Source organism: Falco cherrug, chromosome 13 (genome assembly GCF_023634085.1).
Source record: "Falco cherrug isolate bFalChe1 chromosome 13, bFalChe1.pri, whole genome shotgun sequence".
In the NCBI taxonomy this organism is placed as follows: Eukaryota; Metazoa; Chordata; class Aves; order Falconiformes; family Falconidae; genus Falco; species Falco cherrug.
The window spans coordinates 8,426,889-8,449,180 of NC_073709.1; the positions used below are offsets into that span (position 1 = coordinate 8,426,889).

At 38.4% G+C, this 22,292-nt stretch overlaps 3 protein-coding genes across 3 annotated transcripts; all 3 read right to left on the reverse strand.

The window, feature by feature from the left end:
- Positions 1 to 14,801: 14,801 nt before the first annotated feature.
- MKKS (MKKS centrosomal shuttling protein) lies at positions 14,802 to 19,889 on the reverse strand. The gene is made up of 4 exons (XM_027814507.2): positions 18,899 to 19,889; positions 18,231 to 18,406; positions 17,414 to 17,524; positions 14,802 to 16,909 (listed from the first exon to the last, which is right to left on the reverse strand). The coding sequence occupies exons 1-4, from the start codon at positions 19,887 to 19,889 to the stop codon at positions 16,469 to 16,471; spliced, it is 1,719 nt and encodes a 572-aa protein (XP_027670308.1). The 3' UTR covers positions 14,802 to 16,468.
- LOC129737319 (uncharacterized) lies at positions 19,815 to 20,284 on the reverse strand. Its single transcript, XM_055726184.1, has one exon. The coding sequence runs from the start codon at positions 20,282 to 20,284 to the stop codon at positions 20,144 to 20,146; it is 141 nt and encodes a 46-aa protein (XP_055582159.1). The 3' UTR covers positions 19,815 to 20,143.
- On the reverse strand, positions 20,132 to 22,292 carry LOC129737318 (uncharacterized). The gene is made up of 2 exons (XM_055726183.1): positions 22,080 to 22,292; positions 20,132 to 20,334 (listed from the first exon to the last, which is right to left on the reverse strand). Exon 1 carries the CDS (start codon positions 22,290 to 22,292, stop codon positions 22,101 to 22,103), a length of 192 nt encoding a protein of 63 aa, XP_055582158.1. The 3' UTR covers positions 20,132 to 20,334; positions 22,080 to 22,100.

Sequence of the window (22,292 nt, forward strand, 5' to 3'; positions counted from 1 at the left end):
AGGAATTTTGGGGTCTTCATGCATAGCAGCCTGAACAAAGAACTCCCTCTGTGTTTGTAAGAGTGCTTGCTCTTCCTATTTGCTGTTTTGAGATGGAAGAGCGCAATGAAAGTTAACAGCATAGACTGGGGCACAAATTATTTTGGTAAATTACCTCCGGCAAACAAAACCATCCTTGCTTTGGCTGGCTAATTCCAGAAAACTCTTGTTCAACTACTGGACCAAGAGCACTATGGAGTCCTGTGAATGGCAAAACTAAGTCAATTGTGTGTCCTGGAATCTCTATTACATCTCTTCCTGTAAAATTATGTTCTCCACAAATTTCTTGCTTGACTTTTAAACAGAATTATGCCAAGACTTTCCATTAACTTCAAATATACCTATGAAATATTTAAAAAAATATCCTTGTAATTGCTATATAATAACTTAAGGCAGCCACTTAATACTCACTGTTATTGAGTAACCTTTAATTTAATGAGCCCATTTCAAGTGTCTCAACACTCAGATTACAGAGCACCAGTTCTTTTCCTCAAAAACCACGCAGTAATCCTATTTTTATCATATCCTTGGGTGATCAAGTAATGCTTCATTGTATTTTAACCTAAAATACACTCTGAAAAGGAAGATATCATAAAGCCAGTCTCAAATGGATTCAATCAAGTGCCTGTCATGAAATTAGTTTAGTTAATGATTAATCTTATCTATATTTCCTTTTATATTAAACATTCATTTGCTCTGTGCTACTAAGAAAACAGCAACAAAAAGGACTTTGGTATTTTCTTTTACTTTCTCTTTTCTTCTCTGTGCAAAAGTCCTATATTTTCATTACAAGACCAACTCAATAAAAACAAAATACATTTTATTCCCCAGAATGCTTTATTTTAGCAAGCAGATTATAAGCTATAGTGTTGAATGCTGAAAGCTGGTTGAATAGTTTACCACTGTCAATTCTGCCCTAAGGATTCCTGTATTCAATTAACCGAGCTGGTGGAATGAGATATCCAGGTAAAACATAAGACACCTCTTTTTCTTTTTTGTAAAGAAATTCCGCTGATGCAATACACTGACACAGAAGATATCCCAGTACTGGATCAGCTACAGTGATATGACACTTTGTGACCACTGGCAAAGGAGAAGTGCAAATAGAGCATGGAAGAAATCAGAGTAAGAGCGCTTTATTTTTTCCCCACCCCAAACTATCTGTTTTATGGCCCAGCTAGTTACCTGTAAGAGAACTGAGAATGAACAGCAAGGATAGCTTGTCAACAAGCAAAGAGGCTGGGAGTACGTAAGAACTCCACTAACGACTTCACAGTCATCACCTTCCCTTTCACAGTAAGCTCAGGACAAGCACTAGCCTGTGCAGAGTTTCAGTAGCTTGCCCTGCTCAGCACTCACATCAAGTAATCAAAATATATCAGAACCAAGAGGACTGCTTAGATGTGAATCGACAAAAATAGGACTAGTGTTGCTCCAGGCCAGCCACAGCAGTGCAGAACACTCCTGCTGTTGAGTCACAGCAACAGGGAGTTGTGAGTAGGTGTGAAGCAGTCAGAAAACTGCAAACCTACCACAGGATGACAATTGTCAGAAATGACTAGTGATTTTTACTATAAAACAGTTTGTGACCAGTGCAAAAATCTGAATGCTGTCATTTCTTTAAAAAAGATAATGCTTGGCACCTTTGGAGATCAGGTCCCTTTGGCTATGGCAGGTGACTATAAAGCCACAGTCACTGTACCTGTGAAATACAGGAGGTCAAGATGACTCAATGTGAGACATCTTAACAGGACTTACAGCTCATGTCCAGCTACTTCCTTTGTAATAAAGATGCCAATTTAAGTACTGAATCACAGGAACGAGAACCTATTGAAGGGATCCCAGACTTTTTACTACAATAGAAGGATCCATTTTAAATCAGATAAAAAATGATGGGTTACATGGAGGGGATTTGCTCGAGCCATGACAACACCATGCAGTGAGAGATGCTGCATGTTACATGGCACTGCTCCAAGACCACATGATTATTCTTCACATAATAGAAGTGTTGAACACTCAATAACTCAGTCTTCTGAATGTCATGACACTCCTGGCTGTGCAACTCAAATAAGTACTGACTGGCAAGCATTACAGAAAAAAAGTTTCTCAATTTCACCAAGTACACAAATCACAACCCTGGATTTTGCTGCAGAGATCACGCCTGCTAATCTCATGGAAAAGAAAGTCATCCCCCACACTCTCCACCTCCTGCCAAAGTTAGGACACCAATAGGTGAATTTAGCAAATATATTAAAAATAAATTAATTGGATCAGAACATTTTCAGACATAGTTCAGGACACATTTGCTTCCATAAGGAAAGTGAGTTCAAAATTTGTCTTAAAATAGAAGTCCTGAGATACAGTCATGGCCAGATGTGGAAGGAAAACTGCTTTTGGTAGAAGATGCTTTATACATTGCAATTAAAAAAAGTTGAACTTATTAGATACTTGAGATATAAAACTTAAAGAGTGAAAGAAATAGTGCTTGTCATCCCAAACCAATAGACTACTTTGATCTTGTGAAGGAAAAGAAAGATAGAATTCACACCACACTGTCATTGTGGAAAGAGCTACCTGCATTTACCCTGGACACACCAGTGAAGTGGAAAATTCAAAGCAACTGGAATTTCTAGCTTTTCTGCTTCTAAAATCACAGGAAAAGCTTGTTTTTTAGAACCATAGCATCTGGATACACTGTGCATGACTTCATAGATTGCTTTTACCCACTGAAAAGGAAAAAAAGACTAGAAATTTCATAAAATGCTTTTCAGCCATTAGGACTTGCTTGATACTAGATTTGTTGAAACATATGGCATAACACTAACTCCTAAACAGAGATATTTATTAAAGAAAATGGGTATAAATATAGATCGAAATAAACAGCTTTCAGCATGAAAAACTCTCCAGCTCTACCTCCTTTGTTTACCCATGCTAGCTCTTCCTTAGAGCACTATATACCACGCAGATAGCTACTGGCTGAACTTTTTTTTTTTTTTTTTTAATTACTGCAGATTATTGTAAAGCACCATTACTGTTTGCTTAAAACTGATTTAATACTTTCCCCTAGTGCTGACGGCTCTGGCTCTCACTTTTCTAAGAACAGTCTTTGGCTGTCATGTCATGCCTGCAGTGTTACTTTTAATTTGCTGACTATTGTTTAACTTAATCCATTCCACTTAAACCAAGCGAGGCAAAAAACCACCTGAGAACCCAAACTATTGCTTATTCCAAAGGGGTTAATGATAAGGAGGAAGGATAGACTGACTGCTGGCATGGGCAATGGCTTAGAGATACCTGTTCAATAAGCAGACACAGCACTGCCAACTGGTTGACTCACACCTACTATAACGGACTGAAATAACTACAAATGAGCTATTGAAATGTAATTTATAGCACAGTATTGTTTTAATGTCAATCACTGATTTGCATTAAAAGGCAGTGGGTTAAACTGCTGGAGCTCAGCAATGAGAGCCCAGGGACAGGCCAGACTACTGGGGGTTTTAACCTCTTTGGTCTTGCTATTCCCACCCACCAGCCAGAAACAAAATATTTAGAGAACCCAAGTTCAACAGCTTGTTCTGTAAAAGTTTTGCCATGAGTTTTGCATGTTTCACTTGCCAGTTTTTTGAACCGACATAAGCAGCACTGCAGTGTTTCACTGGTATATTGGGAGCAGGGGAGGAATACTGCTAAGGCCTGAGCTGCTCTGGAAATAGATATGTCCAACACCAAGAGAGATGTAAAATGTACATTTGCAACAGAACTATATCACCATTCAAAATTTTACAGGCATTTTATGCAAGTTAAACCAAATGACTGGGAGTAAATGCTTGCCTTACCTCAGCAACCTGACTGCAGTCCCATGACAGCATTGCAGCAAGCAAAAGTAATTGATGACTTAGTCTTATCTAGCAACCAATTTTTATTTTTTTTTTTCTAAAATAGGAGTGGGTTTGGAAGGATTGGACACCTGCCATTTTCTGTCCTTCACTTATTGCCCATCTGCAGCTGATAAAAGTGTTGAAGTATACAAACAGCAGAGGGAAGAAAAGCAGCAAAAGCAGAGCAGCAGATATTTTCTTTGATTTCCACAGTTACTGCAGACATAAATTCAGCAAAAGGTGCAACTTCCTCTCTCTTACAGTTTCCTTAGTCTAACAATTCGCAAAAAAAGCTAATTCTAGAAGAATGGACTCTCATTCTTGACATCAAGGGCATCTCAAAGGTTTCAACTTTTAATGTAAAGTGAACTTCAGTAATAACTTCACACACAGGTATAGCAGAACTCTGATACAGAGCTGCAAAATCCCAGATGCCCAGACCAAACGAACACTTAATCTTTAATTTACAAGGATGTGGATGTAAAGCAGAAAATCCCAGGCCCTCGGTAGACAAGACACAAGTTTAAGACTCATGAGACAAAAGATCAAATACCGCCTCTTCTCACCTAAGGTGTGACCTACAGCATCTTAGATTAGAAGAGACCTAATTTATCTGGAAGCTGCATCTCTCCACACTTGCTTTGCTGTAAGAATTATCTAACAAAGTGAACCTGACTCTGCCCTTTATTTTATATGCAGACAGTTCTGACTGAAGAACAACTTTTTTTGTTTGCTTTTTTAATAAAACCAGGAAATACACATGGGTTTTTTCCTCTCAGAAGACTCAGCTTGGTAGCTGGGGCAATCCCACGGACTGTGGGATGCTGCCACACAGCACAAGGACTTTAACTGGATTCTCAGGTGAATGCCCTAAATCAGCAGAATATCAACCACATTCAAGTGGATCTCTCCTAACTACCTCCATCCCCACACTGGGGGGAGGAGGAAGCAAATAGGGCTTATTTTACTGTCTTGATTACCACAACAATGGAAACAAGTCTAAAGTTAAGTCCCCAATGTACATTAAAAGATCTGTTAAATTCATCTTGTGGCCTCTTACTACTAGCATTTACATCATGAATAATTCAAGGCTGCTCCTGCTGCAGAGGACAGTACTCCATCATGGGTGGTTTGCCCAGCCTACACTGTGCTTTGCAGTGGTATTTTTTAATCTGTGTTTTGTATGCTTATAACAACTTAGTGCATTTGTTTACTCACAAAAATGTGACCATTTAGACATCAGGAACCTAAACCATTTTAAAGACTTGCTATTACAGAAGAGCTAACCAGTCTGGAGTACATTTACTATGAAGTAAATTTCCTAGGCAACTTAAACTGTAAATCTTTTTTATTATGACTGTTATCATCTGATTCTGTGAGTTATAGAAGAGATGGCATTCAGTACGGGTGGGCAGAAGAACAGAGACATGTAGAGAATTCAAGAATAGGACATGCACATCTTTCAGATTTTTTTCCCCTGCTGTCACACAGTAAATCTGTCTGGATCTGAAGCTCAGCCCTCCCGCTCTGTCCTCAAAGCGGATAAAAGCGACTCCATGATCACTTGATTCTTCACATGATCTCATGATTCTTACGACCAAAGCAGAGCCTGAAAATCTCTCACTAAAGCATGACCCAGGGCCTCAGACAGTCCATATAAACACTTTTGTATCTCATCCTGCCAGTTCAGTATTTTCATTATGGCTTTTAGGTACTGGTGTTAGAACTAGCCAAAGCAAGGCTCAGCTCTAGACATACTCCCTTGCAGATCCAAAACCTTGCTTGCTTTGTCCCCTCACTTTCGAGACAGATTTTTAAACACTTGCTCCAAATATGGACATACCTAAAGAAACACACGTTTAGGCATAACTGAGAAATAGTCTTAACAGTGCCTGTTAAAACTAAGAATCCAGACGCAGCCTGACCCAGAAAGCCCTTAAACTGCTGATTGCTAGAAGCTACAAGAGCAGTCAGGAGAGTTCTTGGTGTTCTTTCTTCAGTACTTAAAGGCCACTGTAGAGAGTAAGGATAATTGGATCTCATTTGAGAGTGTGCTTACTTTGTCTCATCATTAGTCGTATCTTTTGAGGACAGGGACCATCTTTTTGGTCTGTATCTTGTTTTGTGCCTTGTATACTCAAACAGCATCAAGGAACAGACCAAATTCTCAACATGGGAGTGGGGAAATGACCCTTTTCCACATTCCTAGGACAAAGAAGAGACAAAAGTCTCCTTGACATACCTAAGATCTAGCCCAAATTTTGAGTATTTTCCTTTTTAAAGATTTGAGTAAAATCAGGTTTACAGTTTTTCTTACCACATAAGTCACTGTAATCCCACCAATAAAAAAAGGAAGGGAAAAAAAATCTTAACAAAAAAAGCTTAACACACCAGACAATCAAAATAAAAAATGTTAGATTATGAGAAGGTCAGAATCTCTCTCATCAGCTCCAGCTCTTGCAAGCTAAGCTAAGTGCACAGCACTACAACATCCCCCTGACACATTAAGGCCAAAAGAAACCAACACACAAATGTGCAAACTCTGGGAACACAGCAGTTTCTGAACCTACCGCCTGGCTGAAGCCAGGAATCTTTCTGGAAGACACTTTTCACACAAAATCTCCAGGTTCTCCATCAAGGTCTACACACAGAGCCTGCCATATACTGATGATAACCAGAACCAGAGAGACCTACAACTGCCTTCAAATTCATCACATGAGGAACCTTCTGTTGAGATCATTTCTTCAACTCTATTATCAAACTGACCCTGAGGATTCTGCCAAGAAGAGGCTGAAGCACAGCACTTTAACTTCTGGATGTCTTCTTATGGCAAAAAGTTCATATCTAAGTGACTTGCTCACAACAGAGATCACGTTCCGCTGGACTTCTACTGATAGCCAGATCTCTGACTGTAACTGTGGCAGCTACAAATAATATGTCTGTGTAGGAATTTGACCAATCCTTGATTAAACATTACTGAATGCAAGTGACAAGCATATTGGACATAGTTGGCCCATTTTTACTCAATAAAATTCAAGATTATATATGCAATGCACTGATTTTTTGTAAAGACCATAGTGTACTTACCACAGAACTAATGCTTTTATTACCTGGAAATATCAATCTAATTCTCTATTCAGGGAGCCTTTCTACACAATTATGATAAAATTGTGGGTTTTTCTTCCCTTCCTGTAGAGAAATAATCTTTTGGCCTGTGGTTTCAAATCCACTCGCTCCTCTGCATTTCTTGGCTGTTTTTAAAAATTGTATTTATTACAGCTATGGAACTGATTTTGTGCCTTACAAATTACTGATTGTTTGCCACTCACTATGCCTCAACATTTAGACTGGCACTTATTCTCTATCTGAAGCTATTAATATAAATGCAGATAAGAAAGACTTGCAATTCTAGCAATGACAAGCCAGTGTTGAATTGAAGGCAAAACTCATAGTAAGCCAGGCAGTCTTGCCACAAGGCCTCACAACACAACAAAGAAACACGATATCCAAAGCAGATTTGCACATTTACTTTGAATCCTTTAATATCATCTGCCTGGCACCTTGCAACAACTGCTATGTTTCCTATTTCCCAATAATACAAGTAGTCCTTCTGAGGCTGGTAGGCATATTCGAGAAAGTTACCTTTTTAACAGGTTAATATTAACCTATCTGCAGCACCTTTCACTATGCAAAGCTTCAGGTCAAACACTTGTCAGCAAAATGTAAACTCACCTATGGATTTTCTCAGAAGTAGAACTATTCTTGGCAAAGCTCAATGAAATGTTAAGCCTCGTTTTTTGTTCAGTTCACATAAACACCTCTCTCGGAGACCAGACATTTCATAGTCAACAATTATGTTCCCAAAATTCTTAGGTAGTGGTCACAGGCACTTTAAGGAACTGTCAAGAACCACTCAAGAAATTTCCACACACATCCCAGAAAATCATATCTAATGCCCCGAACTAATGTTCTTACAATTACTTTCTAAAACTGTAAGTTCAGGTCTTTTCAGTCACTTGGTGGTGGTGTGGATTTAAAAGAGGAAGCAAGAAAGAGAAAAGACAACTGGATTCTCCCCTTCCTGTCCCTCTCAAAATATCTCAAGATTAAAAAAAATCAGGGTTTAAAGGTGGAAAGGAAAAGTCAGTTATTTAAAATACCAAGATTTAGTGACAAAATTCAGATCGTGCACTTACTGGAGCAGAGGCTGTATGTGCTTGCAAAGCCTTTAAAACAGCAGAACTTTAATGTACTAACATCCAAGTCTCAGGAGAGAAACTAATAATTGAGGATTTAACTTACAGGTAAACAAAAAATTTACACTTCTGTGCAGTGCCAAAGATATCTACAATTCCTAAGCTTTTGTCTTCTGTAACAGAGGCTCATTAAGTCTAATTTTCTTAAACCAGAATGATGTGGGTCTATACTGTTATTTTAAATATTATTAAAAAACAAAACACCACAGTTCTTTTCCTGTAAAGTGCATTTCAATATTGTAAAACTTTATTCTTTTCTTCCCCCAATGTAAGAACAACTCCATCTTCCTTCGCTTAAAGGCACCAGATTCAGACAGATTTAGTCCTGGGTGACATTATGCCCATAAGTAAGAGTTTTAAGCAAAAATAGCCTATAAGAAAAGAAATTCTTTGCTTTCTACTCTAGTGTCTTTAGAGCCAATAGCAAGGTAGGCATTAAATCCCTACCAGTGTGCAAAACAAACCAAAACCACCCACACACTGAAAACCACTTTCTCAAGATTACACTGAATACTCACATCTAATATGGAGTTTGGGGATGCTTATGATTCTCTTTGTGATACAGGAATTTTGCCACTTTGCCATGAGATTTTTGGCCCGTATTTTGCACCACATACTACATACAAAGTCATGGACGAGGTGCATACTTGAATCAGGACTACTTCAGGAAACTTAAGACTTTCATTCTGGGCTCCTACACATAGAAATTTATTATAAATTTAGCAATTGTTATGACCAAACTATGAACACTGAAACGAACTGCTCATTCAAACTATTTCCTGTAGTTTGCTTAAAATGTTAACTTCATCATGAACTTAAGAACCATAATGCAATCTTAAAGCAATTGCTTAGAACAATTCAGCCATGCAACTGTATCTTTTTCTCAGTTAATAAATAACCCCACTGTCTTAAACATAAGCTATGCATTAGAGAAAGGTATGTGTTGCTACCCATTGCCCACATCTCTTCATAAATTGGTTCCACCCCATGCCAATATACACAGATCCAAATGGAGGCAGTCCAGAAACAGTGCTTCTCTAGTATATAAAACAGCAATCACAGTTAACCTCAGCAATTTCGTAATGCATTCCATCTATTCCTTAACATACACTGTATTAAACGTAAGCAATAATGTCACACACAAGTTATTCTTGTACAGGAGCAAATACTTCCCTGGCCCACACAGAGACAGACTGGAGTGACACCTGCTGTCTCGCATGCAGTTTTAGGAATAAGATTTTTAATTTAGCAGCCATTTTGATTAAACATATGCAATGGATTGTCTTAACACCTAAAACCAGGACACGTGCACTCAGCTCTGCTCAGAACGCCGCTATTCTGTTGAGCACTGATATGAAGAAGCCCTTGAAGAGATTTTACATTCACAAAGACGTCAAGTGCATACAGCATTTCTTATTGACACTACAATATTTCAGTACTCAAAGGAGGATTTTACACAGCAATTTTCATTATTAAAAGTCTAAACTAATTTCTCTGCTGTTTTCCTTTGGAGTTGAATAGCTTATTTGGAAAGGCCTGCACAATACCAATAATCCAGACTTTTTTTTATTTATTATTTAATACATGGGTCAATTGTCCCACTCTTAAAATTTTGTATTATATTCTTCTAATTACCAATACATATAAAACCATTTATTCTAAAGATAAGAGACAGCAGGGACATCTTCAACTGTCTTAGCTACTGCCTGATTAATCGTCTCAGCTGAGATCAACTTTCAAGAGAAGTGTTCCCAGCTGTGGAGCATTAACATATTTGAGTGGCCAGACCAAACACATCACTGCCTGTGTATAATACTGAAAAAGCGTAATTCAGGGACACATTCATACAAGTACAGCAACAGGACAGGCAAGACCTGATTCAGTAAAGATATCTGGACCAAACATGAAGCATGGAAGTCAGTGCAATACTGATCATAAAACAACATGACACTTAAGCGTTACAGAGACAGACAGTTTCAGGAGCCACTTTCTAGGATCATGATTTTGAACACCCCAAAAGGACTCAGGTACAAACTAACAATCTAATTTTCCTTTTCTCAACTCTGTTGGCTGACCTCAACAAAGAAGAGGCCAGGGTTAAGGCACCAAAACCAAAGCGAAGAGTTTGTCCTAACTTTGTTAGTTACAGAGGAAACATTTGCAAAAGGCTGGCATAGACATATGCCATGCCACATGCACCCCTGTTTAGTAGGCACCATGCTGGTGCAAATTAAATACGGAAAAACTCACTTTTTGGAGTCACCTCATGGACTGCAATACTCATACGATGACAGAAGGGCTGTGGGTCAATCCTCTGCCTAAATCACATACGTGCTCATATCCTCAGATCACGCTTGAGGAAGGCTTTATGGGTGCAGGTAGGTGGTCTTCCGACCTCCAGCCAGGGAGGCCCACAGGAAGTGGCTCTTGGGCCTTTTCCCCTTTTCAAAGGTATTAGGAAGCCATCTCAGCCTTCCCAGAAAGTGCAAAGTTCCTCAGTCCTTAAGCACAACTTTGAACCTTGTTTCTCCACAGGTAGGTCCCAGCGATCTACCTCAGAGGAGCATGTGGATCATGACAGGCACCCTGTCACACCTGCTCTAGGTAACAGCCACCTACAACCACACCTTTACACCATCCACAGCCAACAGAAGTTGGGATTTTCTTCACCTGGTTTTCGAGGTCAGCCCTTTTGGCCATTTGATCTCCAGAAGCGGCACACGTACCTCCTTACACACTCACTGCACAAGCCATAAAAAAAAAAAAAAATCTTGTTTCTCCCAGCACCTCCTCCAGGATTAGGCTTTGCTAACGTCTCCAGTGCTCTTCCTTAGCTCTTTCACCCCCTCCTCCAAGTTTCTTGAAAATTTTTCCACACCCTTTAACGACGACGAGAGGGCTCACAGACGGCAGCCTGTGAGGTACTTCAGAGGTGCCAGCAGGAGGGGCTGTGCAGCGCCCACAGGGAGAGGCCGGTTCTGGCCAGTTCCAGCCAGTTCTGGCCAGTTTCCGCTGCTGCACCACAGGGTGCAGCCCAGCCCCTGAGCCATGCCATAGGCCAGGCTGCAGTACCTCTGCATAAACAGATTTAAGAAAGGGCAAAACGCTGCTCAGCAGCGAGGAGTGAGGGGAGGAAAGCAGGAGAAATGCAGTGGAAGGGCATTTACCTCAACCCAGGGGGTTTCCACCCCATTTTGTCCCTCAGTCCGGGTGAGGTGGGGAGTGCAGGAGCAGCTGGGCAGGCACCTGGCAGCCGGCCGCAGACTGCCCACAGTCGCCTGCAAAGCAGTCAGATATATCAGAAACCCCCGAAGTCAAACCCCACTACAGCTCAGGCTCCTTGGGCACACGGACAAGGAGTCATAAATGAGGGCATAATAGTTTTGCTTCTGCCTCTCTAATTCACAAAGTCTTTCAAGATCTGGAAGTACCACAGTCCCAGCAATTCACTGAAAATCATTCCATCGTCACTCTTGAGTAACCATCCATCAGCAGGTCCTTCCTAGCCCCACACACAGGTGATGATGCAGAGGCTCTCCAAGTCATCACCAAAGACTAGGGAGCTCATTTTGTCCCTAACCTCCTATTTTTTTTTTACCCAATACTCACCAGCTCTAACAAATCAGATGAACAATATCATATGCCATAAGGCAAAAGATACTAAGGATAGCTTTTAAAGATTAATGACAGGCAACGTACCTTCTCTACTTCCAAAAAGACTTAATGGTAATAAAAAGAAAGTTCTGGATAAGGAATAGCTGTTGATGGTGTAGTATGCTGCCACAGAAATCCTTAGCAGACATCATGTAATACTGTCATAATAAGAAGCAGCTAGTATTTATTGTGTATCCAAAGAGCGCTGATGTTGTCATGAAAGAAAACAAGAAAGATACTAGTAATCAAGTCTGCAGAAGCCAAACAGTACACAGCTGTGGCCTTCATGGCACACGATGAAAGCTTGAATAAAAGGTTTTCATGTGCAAGCAGATTTGTAAGTTCAAGTTTATAAAGATGTTTGTAATAAGGTATGAAAATAAAATTCTGCAGGAGGAATGTCTACCAGAAATTTGTAATCTTAATGTAAAACTAGGTCAAGAATAATGGAAATCAGCACAGTTAAAGATACAAAGTGCTGAGCCCCATCCTGGAACCTATTCTGCAATTAATTTTATTGGTGTGCGGACTAATGACATGGTGGCTCTATCTACATATACTATGACTATATTTCTGCTTCCAGCATAAAGAATAAACTTGTACATATGTTTGAGCTTACAATGTGCACGACTAATTTATACAGTGTAATATATATAGACAAAAATAAAGGTATGTAACTGAGAATTTAAGATCACAGTGCTACTGGCCAAGAAGTTATTTATTAGTACTGTGCAACCTGTCTCTGCTGACAAGTGGGTAGAAATAACTCATGTTTACATTACCGGATAAAAGCTACTACAATTCTTAAAATAAACACTGTAATGTGACTAGCAACTGACTTCTCAAAAAGCCAGTCTGCACAGATTATAAGCATGCTGGAGGCAGTCTTTGCAATAAAAACAGACTGTTTCTGCATCTTCACAACCGTAGTAAACGCAAATCCAGTTAAAATTCTTCCCATGACATCGACTGACTCACAGATACTGATTTTTTCCCAAGACTGAAGAATGCAGTACTAACATGACTCAGTTCACATGGCGCTGCTGAAAATGTGACAAATACTGTATTTTGCTTCTCAGCACAGCAACATAACGGCACAAACAAAATTCAAAAGTTCAGGTTTTGGGTAAGGTGAATTGTTTTGTGGTTGCGATATCCCATGCAATTTTTTTCTTACAAGCTTTTACAACAATAAATACTCTCTTCCCTTTCTGGGACAGATCTAACATTCTAACAGCTGATTAGCCTAAAAATGCCCAAACATTTCTGAAAGAACAAAACCCAAAATAAATAATCAGTGTTACACTACCAATACAGCAAGCAAACTTATAAATCTGTTTCTACCTTGTTTTCAAGGATTAGCACCTATGAGCATCTGGTCTTGAAACACATGCAGAGCACAGACTCGGAAGACATACATGATACAGTAAGGGTTGCTGAGGCAGATGTCTGACAATGCTTCTCTTGCAGTTCAACCATTTCTGCACAGGGCCTGAAGGTCACATTTCTCTGGGTGTGTGTACTGAAGATGTAAGGCAATAAGTTAGGTTACTGTTGCCGGAATTTCAGACAGAAAGAAAACGCATCAACGTTCAATATACAAAGGAGAACAGGGGAGTTTTACCTAGTACACTAGTTTAAAGAGTCTACATAAATTCTGGCCAAAGTTCCCTTAATAAAATTTTAATATTTTAGCAAGGATTTGAGTTTGTTTTGAATTATCTATTTCTTTGTTCCTCTGAGTTCTTCACATTACATCTGGATCTTAGAACTCTTCAGCCACAAAGTTCTATGCCTTAAGAAGAGTTATCTTTGTTCCCATTTTATAGATAGGAAAATAGACAGAAAAAGACTTCAGATATGGCTCAGAGTGAGCCTACAAATTCACAGTTCAGTAGCAGAATCAGTAAAAACCAGGTATTCTGCATTCTTTGCCAATGCCAAAATAGTAATGTTTAATGGTATGTCTACTTGAAATAGGACACAATAATAGAAATAGTAAAGTTCCCTAAAATGATCAGCATTTTCAGGTCATCTTCACTTTGAAGTTTTAAATACCAAATGGGAACTGAAATACCAAATGCAAACTGAAATACTGAACTGAGGAACAACTACATTAAACTGGCATCTTACTTAAATTTGCTGACTTGAGTGATTATAGTATCAGCACTTCTTATTTCTCCTGCTAGGCCTGGAGCACTAACACAGCTGAGAAGGCTGGAGATGAATATTCTTACTTCCTTTGCATTACTGGTAGAATTATTAAAATTTAAATTAATAGCCTCCGAGCAATCTATGGAAGTCAAACAACTGAGGTCATGATCAGAAAACACTTGTCTCTTCGTAATACTTATGTAATGCTAATTTTTCCCATTGAACAAACTAAATTCTAAAGGGAGCAAGAAAAAAAAACAACATAGTGGTTTCCCAGAGGACTTGCAACTAAGGATATTTTATATTGTCAGTTTCAAAACACAGGGGGAAACCTCACCATTTTTGCACCTACGTTTTATCAGAAACACGGGACTTCAGCAGAGTTTATGTTGCTCTTGGATTGAGAGTCAAAATTCTATTTACTTGCATTTTAAACAGTATCCAAACTTGTATTCCTCTTAGGTTACCCATTAAAGATAGTGTCACAGTAACCACTAAAGGTTGAGGAAGACTGTAGTACAACTAAGAACTGAACCTGAACTGTCCATAGGCAGCACTGCCAGCAACTTATTTATCCTTTTCAGTCACACTGGGAGACCAAAATTCATTGTTATTAATAACAGCTATGTACAGAACAATCTTTGGTTCAGGTATAAATGAAATTTTACCTACTTACTGAATTTTTTCCCCACAATTTTCTTATGTGTGATTTTCTTAAAACTGGAGAGGAGGAGGAACAAAATCAGAGCTAACAATGGTTTTATGGGAGCTGTGAATCAACCTTCAGATACAAAGACAAAAGAATACTAGCAACTACTTCAACTTAAATATTGTTTTAATTTTCACTTCACAGCTGTAGTCACTAAACAACATTTTTGCACTGCATAACAAGCTGCTATTATAGGAAGTAAAATACTCTAATTCAACACTCTGAGTTAGAGACGCATAATTACATGAAGTATCACCAAGATTCCTCTGTGCCTTAAGATATACACCATCATTTGGCTTCATTATTCCTGATGTTTTCACATGGTTCATGGTATATGGGAGGATCAAGATATGAAAGGTGCCATTTTAGTAACCAGCTTCCATCTCAACCCTTGTTAACATTCTTCAACAAAATCCCAAATGATGCCTTACAGCACTGAAACAATATTTCAGGTCATAAAAAGATAAGGAATTTTAAATAAATTCTCATTTTTTCCAGTGAGAAAATTATTATTTTTGCTCTTAGAATGAGAAGGACTTTGTACAAAAGGTCTGTAAAGATGTTTTTAATTATATATTTCAAAACTGACTTTACATAACAATTCAACTGCTTCTACTCAGTAAATATATTAAAAACTTAAAGAGACCAGGAAACAAATAAGCAGACTAGTCTATAGCCAACTCAGAGGTTTTCTGGAAAAGCATGTCATGAACAATTTGTCCCTTGTGACTGAAAACAAAGAGGGAGAAGGGACAAAAAAAATGAGTTAAAAGCAAGAAACTGTACCACCCCTTTTGGTCTTACATGCAAACTGAAAATGAGAAAAAAGTTTTGATCATTCAGTCTACAGCCTTATTTAAAGATCAAAACAAGTCTGAGCAGCTTAATACCTTACTTCATTAAAAGAAAAGAAGCTAGGCACAGTCAAAGAGTTAATTGAATGGTAAATGGGACACTCTAACTTGCAGCTTTGCTTAAATGATAGAAGTATCATTATTTATAATCTGTGCTGTATTCCACAGAAGACAATCAAGGTCCACTTCACAGAAGTTTTTTCCACACAATCTGCCATTTCTTTTCAAATCTTCTATTACCTACCTGCTACCTTAAGATCTCCAGGCTGAGTTTTAAAAACTTGCTAAATAAATTACATAAATGAATTAAAATCTTCCGGACATTTAGAAACAAACACTGCATACAGTACGTGGTGCCAAGAACTTCAGAATACAATTTGAAAACAAGTGGCTCAAGATATTTGTAAGGAAAGCCCTCTTTTTTACCTACAAAATTAAAAATATCAGTGACAAAGTTCTGCTGCAATACAAGTCTGTTTCAGTACGTAAAGCTTTTGCTGAGCCTACATAAATTCCAATTCATAACATGTATTTTCTCAGCAAGTGAATCCATCTTTCCATTCCTTTGAAGATGCCACAGAGTTAACATACATCCAAAACTTTGCTTAATGCAGAGGAATATCAAAGCGTCATTCGCTCTTTTGAATACATGAATTTTAATACTCTTAAGTCATACATTACTATGATTTACTGTATATTTAGCTAATCATTTAACAGTTCCTAACAAAAAGTTAAACATTTAAAAATTCTTGAAGGCACAGCAGATTAACTGTCAGTTGAGTACTTAATGGTCAACTGTCTGATTTAATATTCCTGTCTGCTGCACACATTCTAACCATTTGAAGTATCTTAACACATTATATATTACTCTGCTTTCAATCAAGTATCTTGGTGTGCAACATGATTCACATAAGATTAGACCTAATTTTGATCTTCAATTACGTATGAGAGATCCAAAATCAGATTGGCTGTCTCCAGAGCTACTTGTAGGCCACTACACTTCGCAGCAAAACAGTCCAGTGTCAGAAAGTCCACAACCTTTACTGAGAGCTCTTTAGGGCAGCCCTGTATAGTAGGAGAGTCAAACTGGCCTTGCAAAAGCCTCCAGTTGAGATTCTCAGTGTTACCATTAATCCCACAGCCACATTTTGAAACTAAATCTGACCAATTAGAGACAGAGGGAAATCCTGATGGAACAAACCAACAGTGTCCATAAACCATGTCTGTAAGAATTTCTCCTTCATCATGATTCAGAGAGCAAGCTACAGACTCCAGGGAACGGCAAAAACCATCAGCAACCAATTGGTATTGTGTCCGAGAACAATCTAGATCTCTAAAGGTGCTGGTGGACAGACTACAACTCTAAAAAAAAAAAAAACAAAACACAAACGAAACACAAAACCAGGAAAACAAAAAATTAGAACACTTTTACAGAAATAATTTTAATCAAACACATCGTACTGTTATTTTGGTTTTTTTTTTAAACAGATGGTTCAGTCCTACCAGAAATTGTTCATGTGATAATTACTCCACAATAGGAAAGATTTCTAGACAAGTCAAAACCGAGTTCTGCATGATTATCTTTCAGTACAAAAATTCTACACATTTGTTTTAACACTTAAAAAACACTTACCATAATAGGTATCTAAAGAAAGATTAACAAGTACAAATACAGTATTAATAAGTCTGAAAGACAGAATTAGCACTGACTGCTTCAAATAGACCCCCCCTTTGGTTTATATTAGTAGTTAGACAGCAAAAATCAAACATTAATCTAGAAGTGCTTTAACTATAGCAGTGATGCTATGTAAATTCTTATTTCCTATGTATATTAAGCAGCTTTTAAAACCCTTATGTCTCACATACCTTGTGTCTTATGTATGAAGCCAGGTGAGTTTCTGTACAGCCACCTCCTAATAATGCCAAAGGTTCCTTGATTGTTAACTGTAACACATGTTCTGCAGTTTCACAGGTACGCTGAAAACCATATGAATTTATTGTTACATATACCATGATTAACAGGATTTGTCCCCATTGAAAAAATAACTGAAATAAGATTTTCTGCAGTTTCTGGTACAGACTTCATAGACTTGAAGTATGTGTGGATATAAAGCTGTTGAGTGATTTCCAAAAACCACGTTCACTTTAGGAGAAATTGTCTTTATTTGTCCACACGGTATGGAAAAGCAGGAAGAAAAAAAGAAAAAAAAAAAGCTCTGTTTTATTCCTTCTTTGTGCAAACCAGGGTTATAGATAAGAAGTTAATCAGTATCAATGACATTTCTAGAGCAACTATTCAATACAAAACTACGCCTGACTACCATTGCAGGTATTGTTGCTGGCCTTTTGTTGGGCAATTTTTACTTTAGGCTTTCATAGACCAAGTAGTGAGAATGAAAATGTCTATCAAGCACTGGGCTCAAGAACAGGTGAAAAATGTTTCCGTCTCAAGACAACTTCCCATATTAAAATAGAGGTATTAAATGAACATGAGCAGTTCAAGGATTTTGAAATTCTTGAAACCACGGCATTTCTTAAGTGCTTTCTTGAAACTGAATACCTAAACTCTAACGTAACTCATTTACATACTGAAAAATCACTTTCCTAAACTAAAAAATATTTTTCATTATTTTTCTGTTAAAAATAGGACTTTTCAAGAAAAGTTTCAAGAAATGTTGCCTACCTTCAACTCATCCCATGCTGTTTCATTTCTGTTACAGAGTATCAAGCTGCAGACAACTGTATCATTAGGAATCAGATGCACAAAATGTTTTGAAGCAAAACTCTCAATGCGCACATCTTTCAAACTGCCGTAACAACTAGGAGACAACAAATGTACAGAAGCTATAGGCTTTGAACCTGTCCAGTTAAGAAAAGCAGAGAACAGTTTGTATTACTGTCATCAGAACAGCCATCTGTTGCATTTCATAAAGCATGAACTTTTTTCTCTTGGCTTTTTAAATTTATGTATATTCTTCAATACCTAACATTTTAGTCTACACAGCAAATCACAAACAGAAACAAACGTTTTCAAAGTGCAAGACTTAGCAATAGTTTAAGATGAAAAAGTAATTGTTTCATTCTCTCTAAATAAGAGTTTGAAAATAATCTAAGTTTCCAAACAGTTACTACAATTGGATACATGCAGTATGTCATCACTAGACCTGCAAAAGACCAATCTCACCTTAAAAAATGGTTTCCAGATTAGAAAAGAACAACTCTTGCTCAGCTGCTAAGGTAGCACACAGAGAAATAAAATCCTTACTCTACAACAGCACCAACCTAGACAGGTTTTTGTTACGACATGAGCGTTAAGGACAATTGTTTAGTACAGAAAAAGCCGCTTGTTACCTGTCATCTGACTCAGAGGTTCCATCAGAGATAGCCCAGCTCTGTCCACAGCGATGACATGGTTTTCTTTCAGATACTGTTTCAAGGATGGATGGATAACTTTCTGGCACACTACAAGGCCAACCTCATCATTAACCAGCTGCTTTCCTACATTAAGCAACTGATTCAGCTCTAATGTTTCTATAGAAATTCCATGATGGACTGTTATAGTTCCTTCTTCAGGGTTGAAGCTGTCTCCTGACATGGACACACAGAAAAGAGCTATCCTGATCATGTTTGAACAAGTTCTTTTGACAGTAGGTGGTTTTGCCAATTGAATTTCTGGTGTTTCTATCAGTAGACCAGGAAGAACCACAGAATCCACAACTCTTCTACCTTTCACAGGTACTATTACACATTTTCCTAAAACAGCATTACTCTCCACATGACATGGAACAGTAAATAAAAAAGCCTTTAAAATCAGAGTGGAGAGATGATCAACTTCAGTTTTATTAAGCATGCAAGCAGGTTTGCTTGTCAATATGCTACGCACCAAGCAAAGAAGAGTCTCAACGCTGCTAAAATCTACCCGTATTCGGCAACCACAGGCCTCAGATTTGAGATAGTCCATACACAAACTCAAAAGATGCTTACTTATTTTAATGACAATGCAAGGTGCAACATTCAGGCTTTTGAAGTTTTCAATCAAACTGCAGCACAGAATGGCAGTAAATAAGCCACAGTCACTGAAGCGGGATATATGGTTCTGTACAGAGGCCATCAAAACACTCAGCACACGATGACTGACAGAAAGACGACTGAGTATAGCTGAAGATTGTGAAGTTGTACAAACATAGCCTCCCACACCATTGTGGAGCTGTTTGAGTCTACCAGCAGGACCATAGCAAGATTTTAATATTCCAGTCAGCAGAGACAGTGACTGACTAACTGTATCTTTATTTAAAGGTTCACTAATAAATAACAGAGGCTTTTTAGCTTCAAGACGAGACATTTTTGAAGTAAGATTTTAACTCTGGACAACAAAACAGATTTAATTTTTACTTGGATCTATAATTCATAGCACTTTTAAAATTTAAAGCAGTACACTTTCATTCTTTGCAGCCAAGAGTTAGTACTTCAAATATGAAACAGTACATACAGTACCATAACAGCATTCCTGTGACTGTTCATGATCTCTTTGAATGAAGCTTAAATCTTATTGTGAAGTTCATACATAATGACAGCATTAGGCGGTTTCATTGATGACTAGTTTTTTTTAGCTTCCGAATGTGATTGAACAGATTTTTTTGCAGCAAAGTTTACAAGCATGCTTCCAAAATGGAAACCTATAAGTGACAGCCCTGCCACAAGCAGAAATTTTTTTCTACTCCAGTTTGCTTTCTTCATCTTTTCTTCTGGCAACACTCACAGATTAAAAGCTTCAGAACTAGTTATTCCTACAATAAAAACCAGAAAGATATTAGGATAATCTTATGACAATATTGCATAGCTTGAACTGCTATTTTATTTGTCACAAAAAACTCACATAAACAGAACCCCACAGAACCATTTAGATTAGGAAAGACCTTTGAGATCATCCAGTCCAACTGTTAACCCAGCACTATGAAGTCCGCCACTAAATCACGTCCCAAAGCACCACATCCATGTGTCTTTAAAATACCTCCAAGGATGGCAACTCAAATCACTTCCCTGAGAAGTCTGTTCCAATGCTTGAAAGCCCTTTCAGTGAAGAAAATTTTCCTAATATCCAATCTAAAGCTTCCCTGCCACAACTTGAGGCTGCCTCCTCTTGTCCTATCACCTGTTATTTGGGAGAACAGACCAACCCCCACCTCGCTACAACCTCTTTTCAGGTAGTAGAGAGTAATAAGGCATCCCCTGAGCCTCCTTTTCTCCAGGCGAAACAATCCCAGTTTCCTCAACGGCTCCCCTTAAGCCTTGTGCTCTAGACCCTTCACCAGCTTCATTGCCCACCTCCAGACACACCAGTACCTCAGTGTCTGTCCTGTAGCAAGGGGTTCAAAACTGAGCACAGTGTCTGAGGTGCGGCCCCACCAGTGCCACACACAGGGGGCAACCACTGCCCTGGCTCTGCTGGCCACAGTTTCTGACAGAAGCCAGGATGCTACTGGCCTTCTTGGCCACCTGGGCACACTGCTGGCTCACGTTCAGCCAGCTCTGGACCACCACCCCCAGGTCCTTCCCTCACCACCTGCCAGCTTTCCAGCCACTCCTCCTCAAGCCTGTAGCGTTTACTGGGATTGTTGTGATCCAAATGCAGGACCCAACACTTGGCTCTTTGAACCCCATGCAACTGGTCTATATACGCTATAATGCTTTTTAATTGAGAAAACCTACTAGTATGACATATACTACACGCATGTAGTACACAAATTTACGTGTTTGTTAACAGCTTCAATTCTGACCACCAGTTTATATACTGTTTTATTTGTAGGTCTGTAACTAACAGGCCACTATAAAGTGCACTGAACTGTATTAAAGCGTCAAAACTACAATGTTAAACTGTTTTTATTCAAGAACAAAATAACTGAACTACTCAGCACTGCTTCCCAGGCAACCATTTCAGAGACAAAAGCTTTTAATGTTCAAACAACTGTAAGAAATCTTTGCCTTTGAAAAAAAGTTTCTTATTTCAAGATGCCTAGCATACAATTATTTTTTTGAAGTTCTAAAACACTTTCAAACTTAAAGGGATATTCGTTTACATTTGTATGTAATCTCTACAGTATTTAAGACTTCTCTCATACTTAATTCTGTTTGTCATCTATTATAATTACTGCCCTACTAACAATGTAGAATGTGTTACTATGTAAAGTCACAACTTCTGGGCAGTTCTGAACCTGAAAGGACACTGTTGCAGACCCCATCAGTCATAAGAGTTTGACTGGTGCCTTGAAGTTATTGGGAGTTTGGTTTTAAGTATCTCCAAGACCTGCAATACCATCACTTAATACTATCACATGGGACCTAGCAGTAGTTTTTGAGATGTAAGATACATTTTTTGGGTCCATGTAACTAACGGATTAACTCAGCTGCAAAAAAGAATGAAACTCTGGAAGACTAAAATTAGAGCAGCAAGACTGCATCTGTTAGAAAATTCTCATTTAATTTACTCATCTCCTGCCTCAAATATACAGATACAACTGATTAGGCAACTTACCCAAAATACACAGGACTAATGCTATTTTTCTTTATTTTTCTCATTGCTTTGCATCACATATGCCACAATCCCAGGTTCTGGAACAAAGCTCTCTGTCTTCACTTGGAAGAGAGGACTAGACTTGATGTGAAACCAGCCCCAGTGCACCAGCGCAAGGCTAGGTGCCATAACGATCAGAACTTTGTAGTCTTTCCAGATGGTTTTAAGACTCAT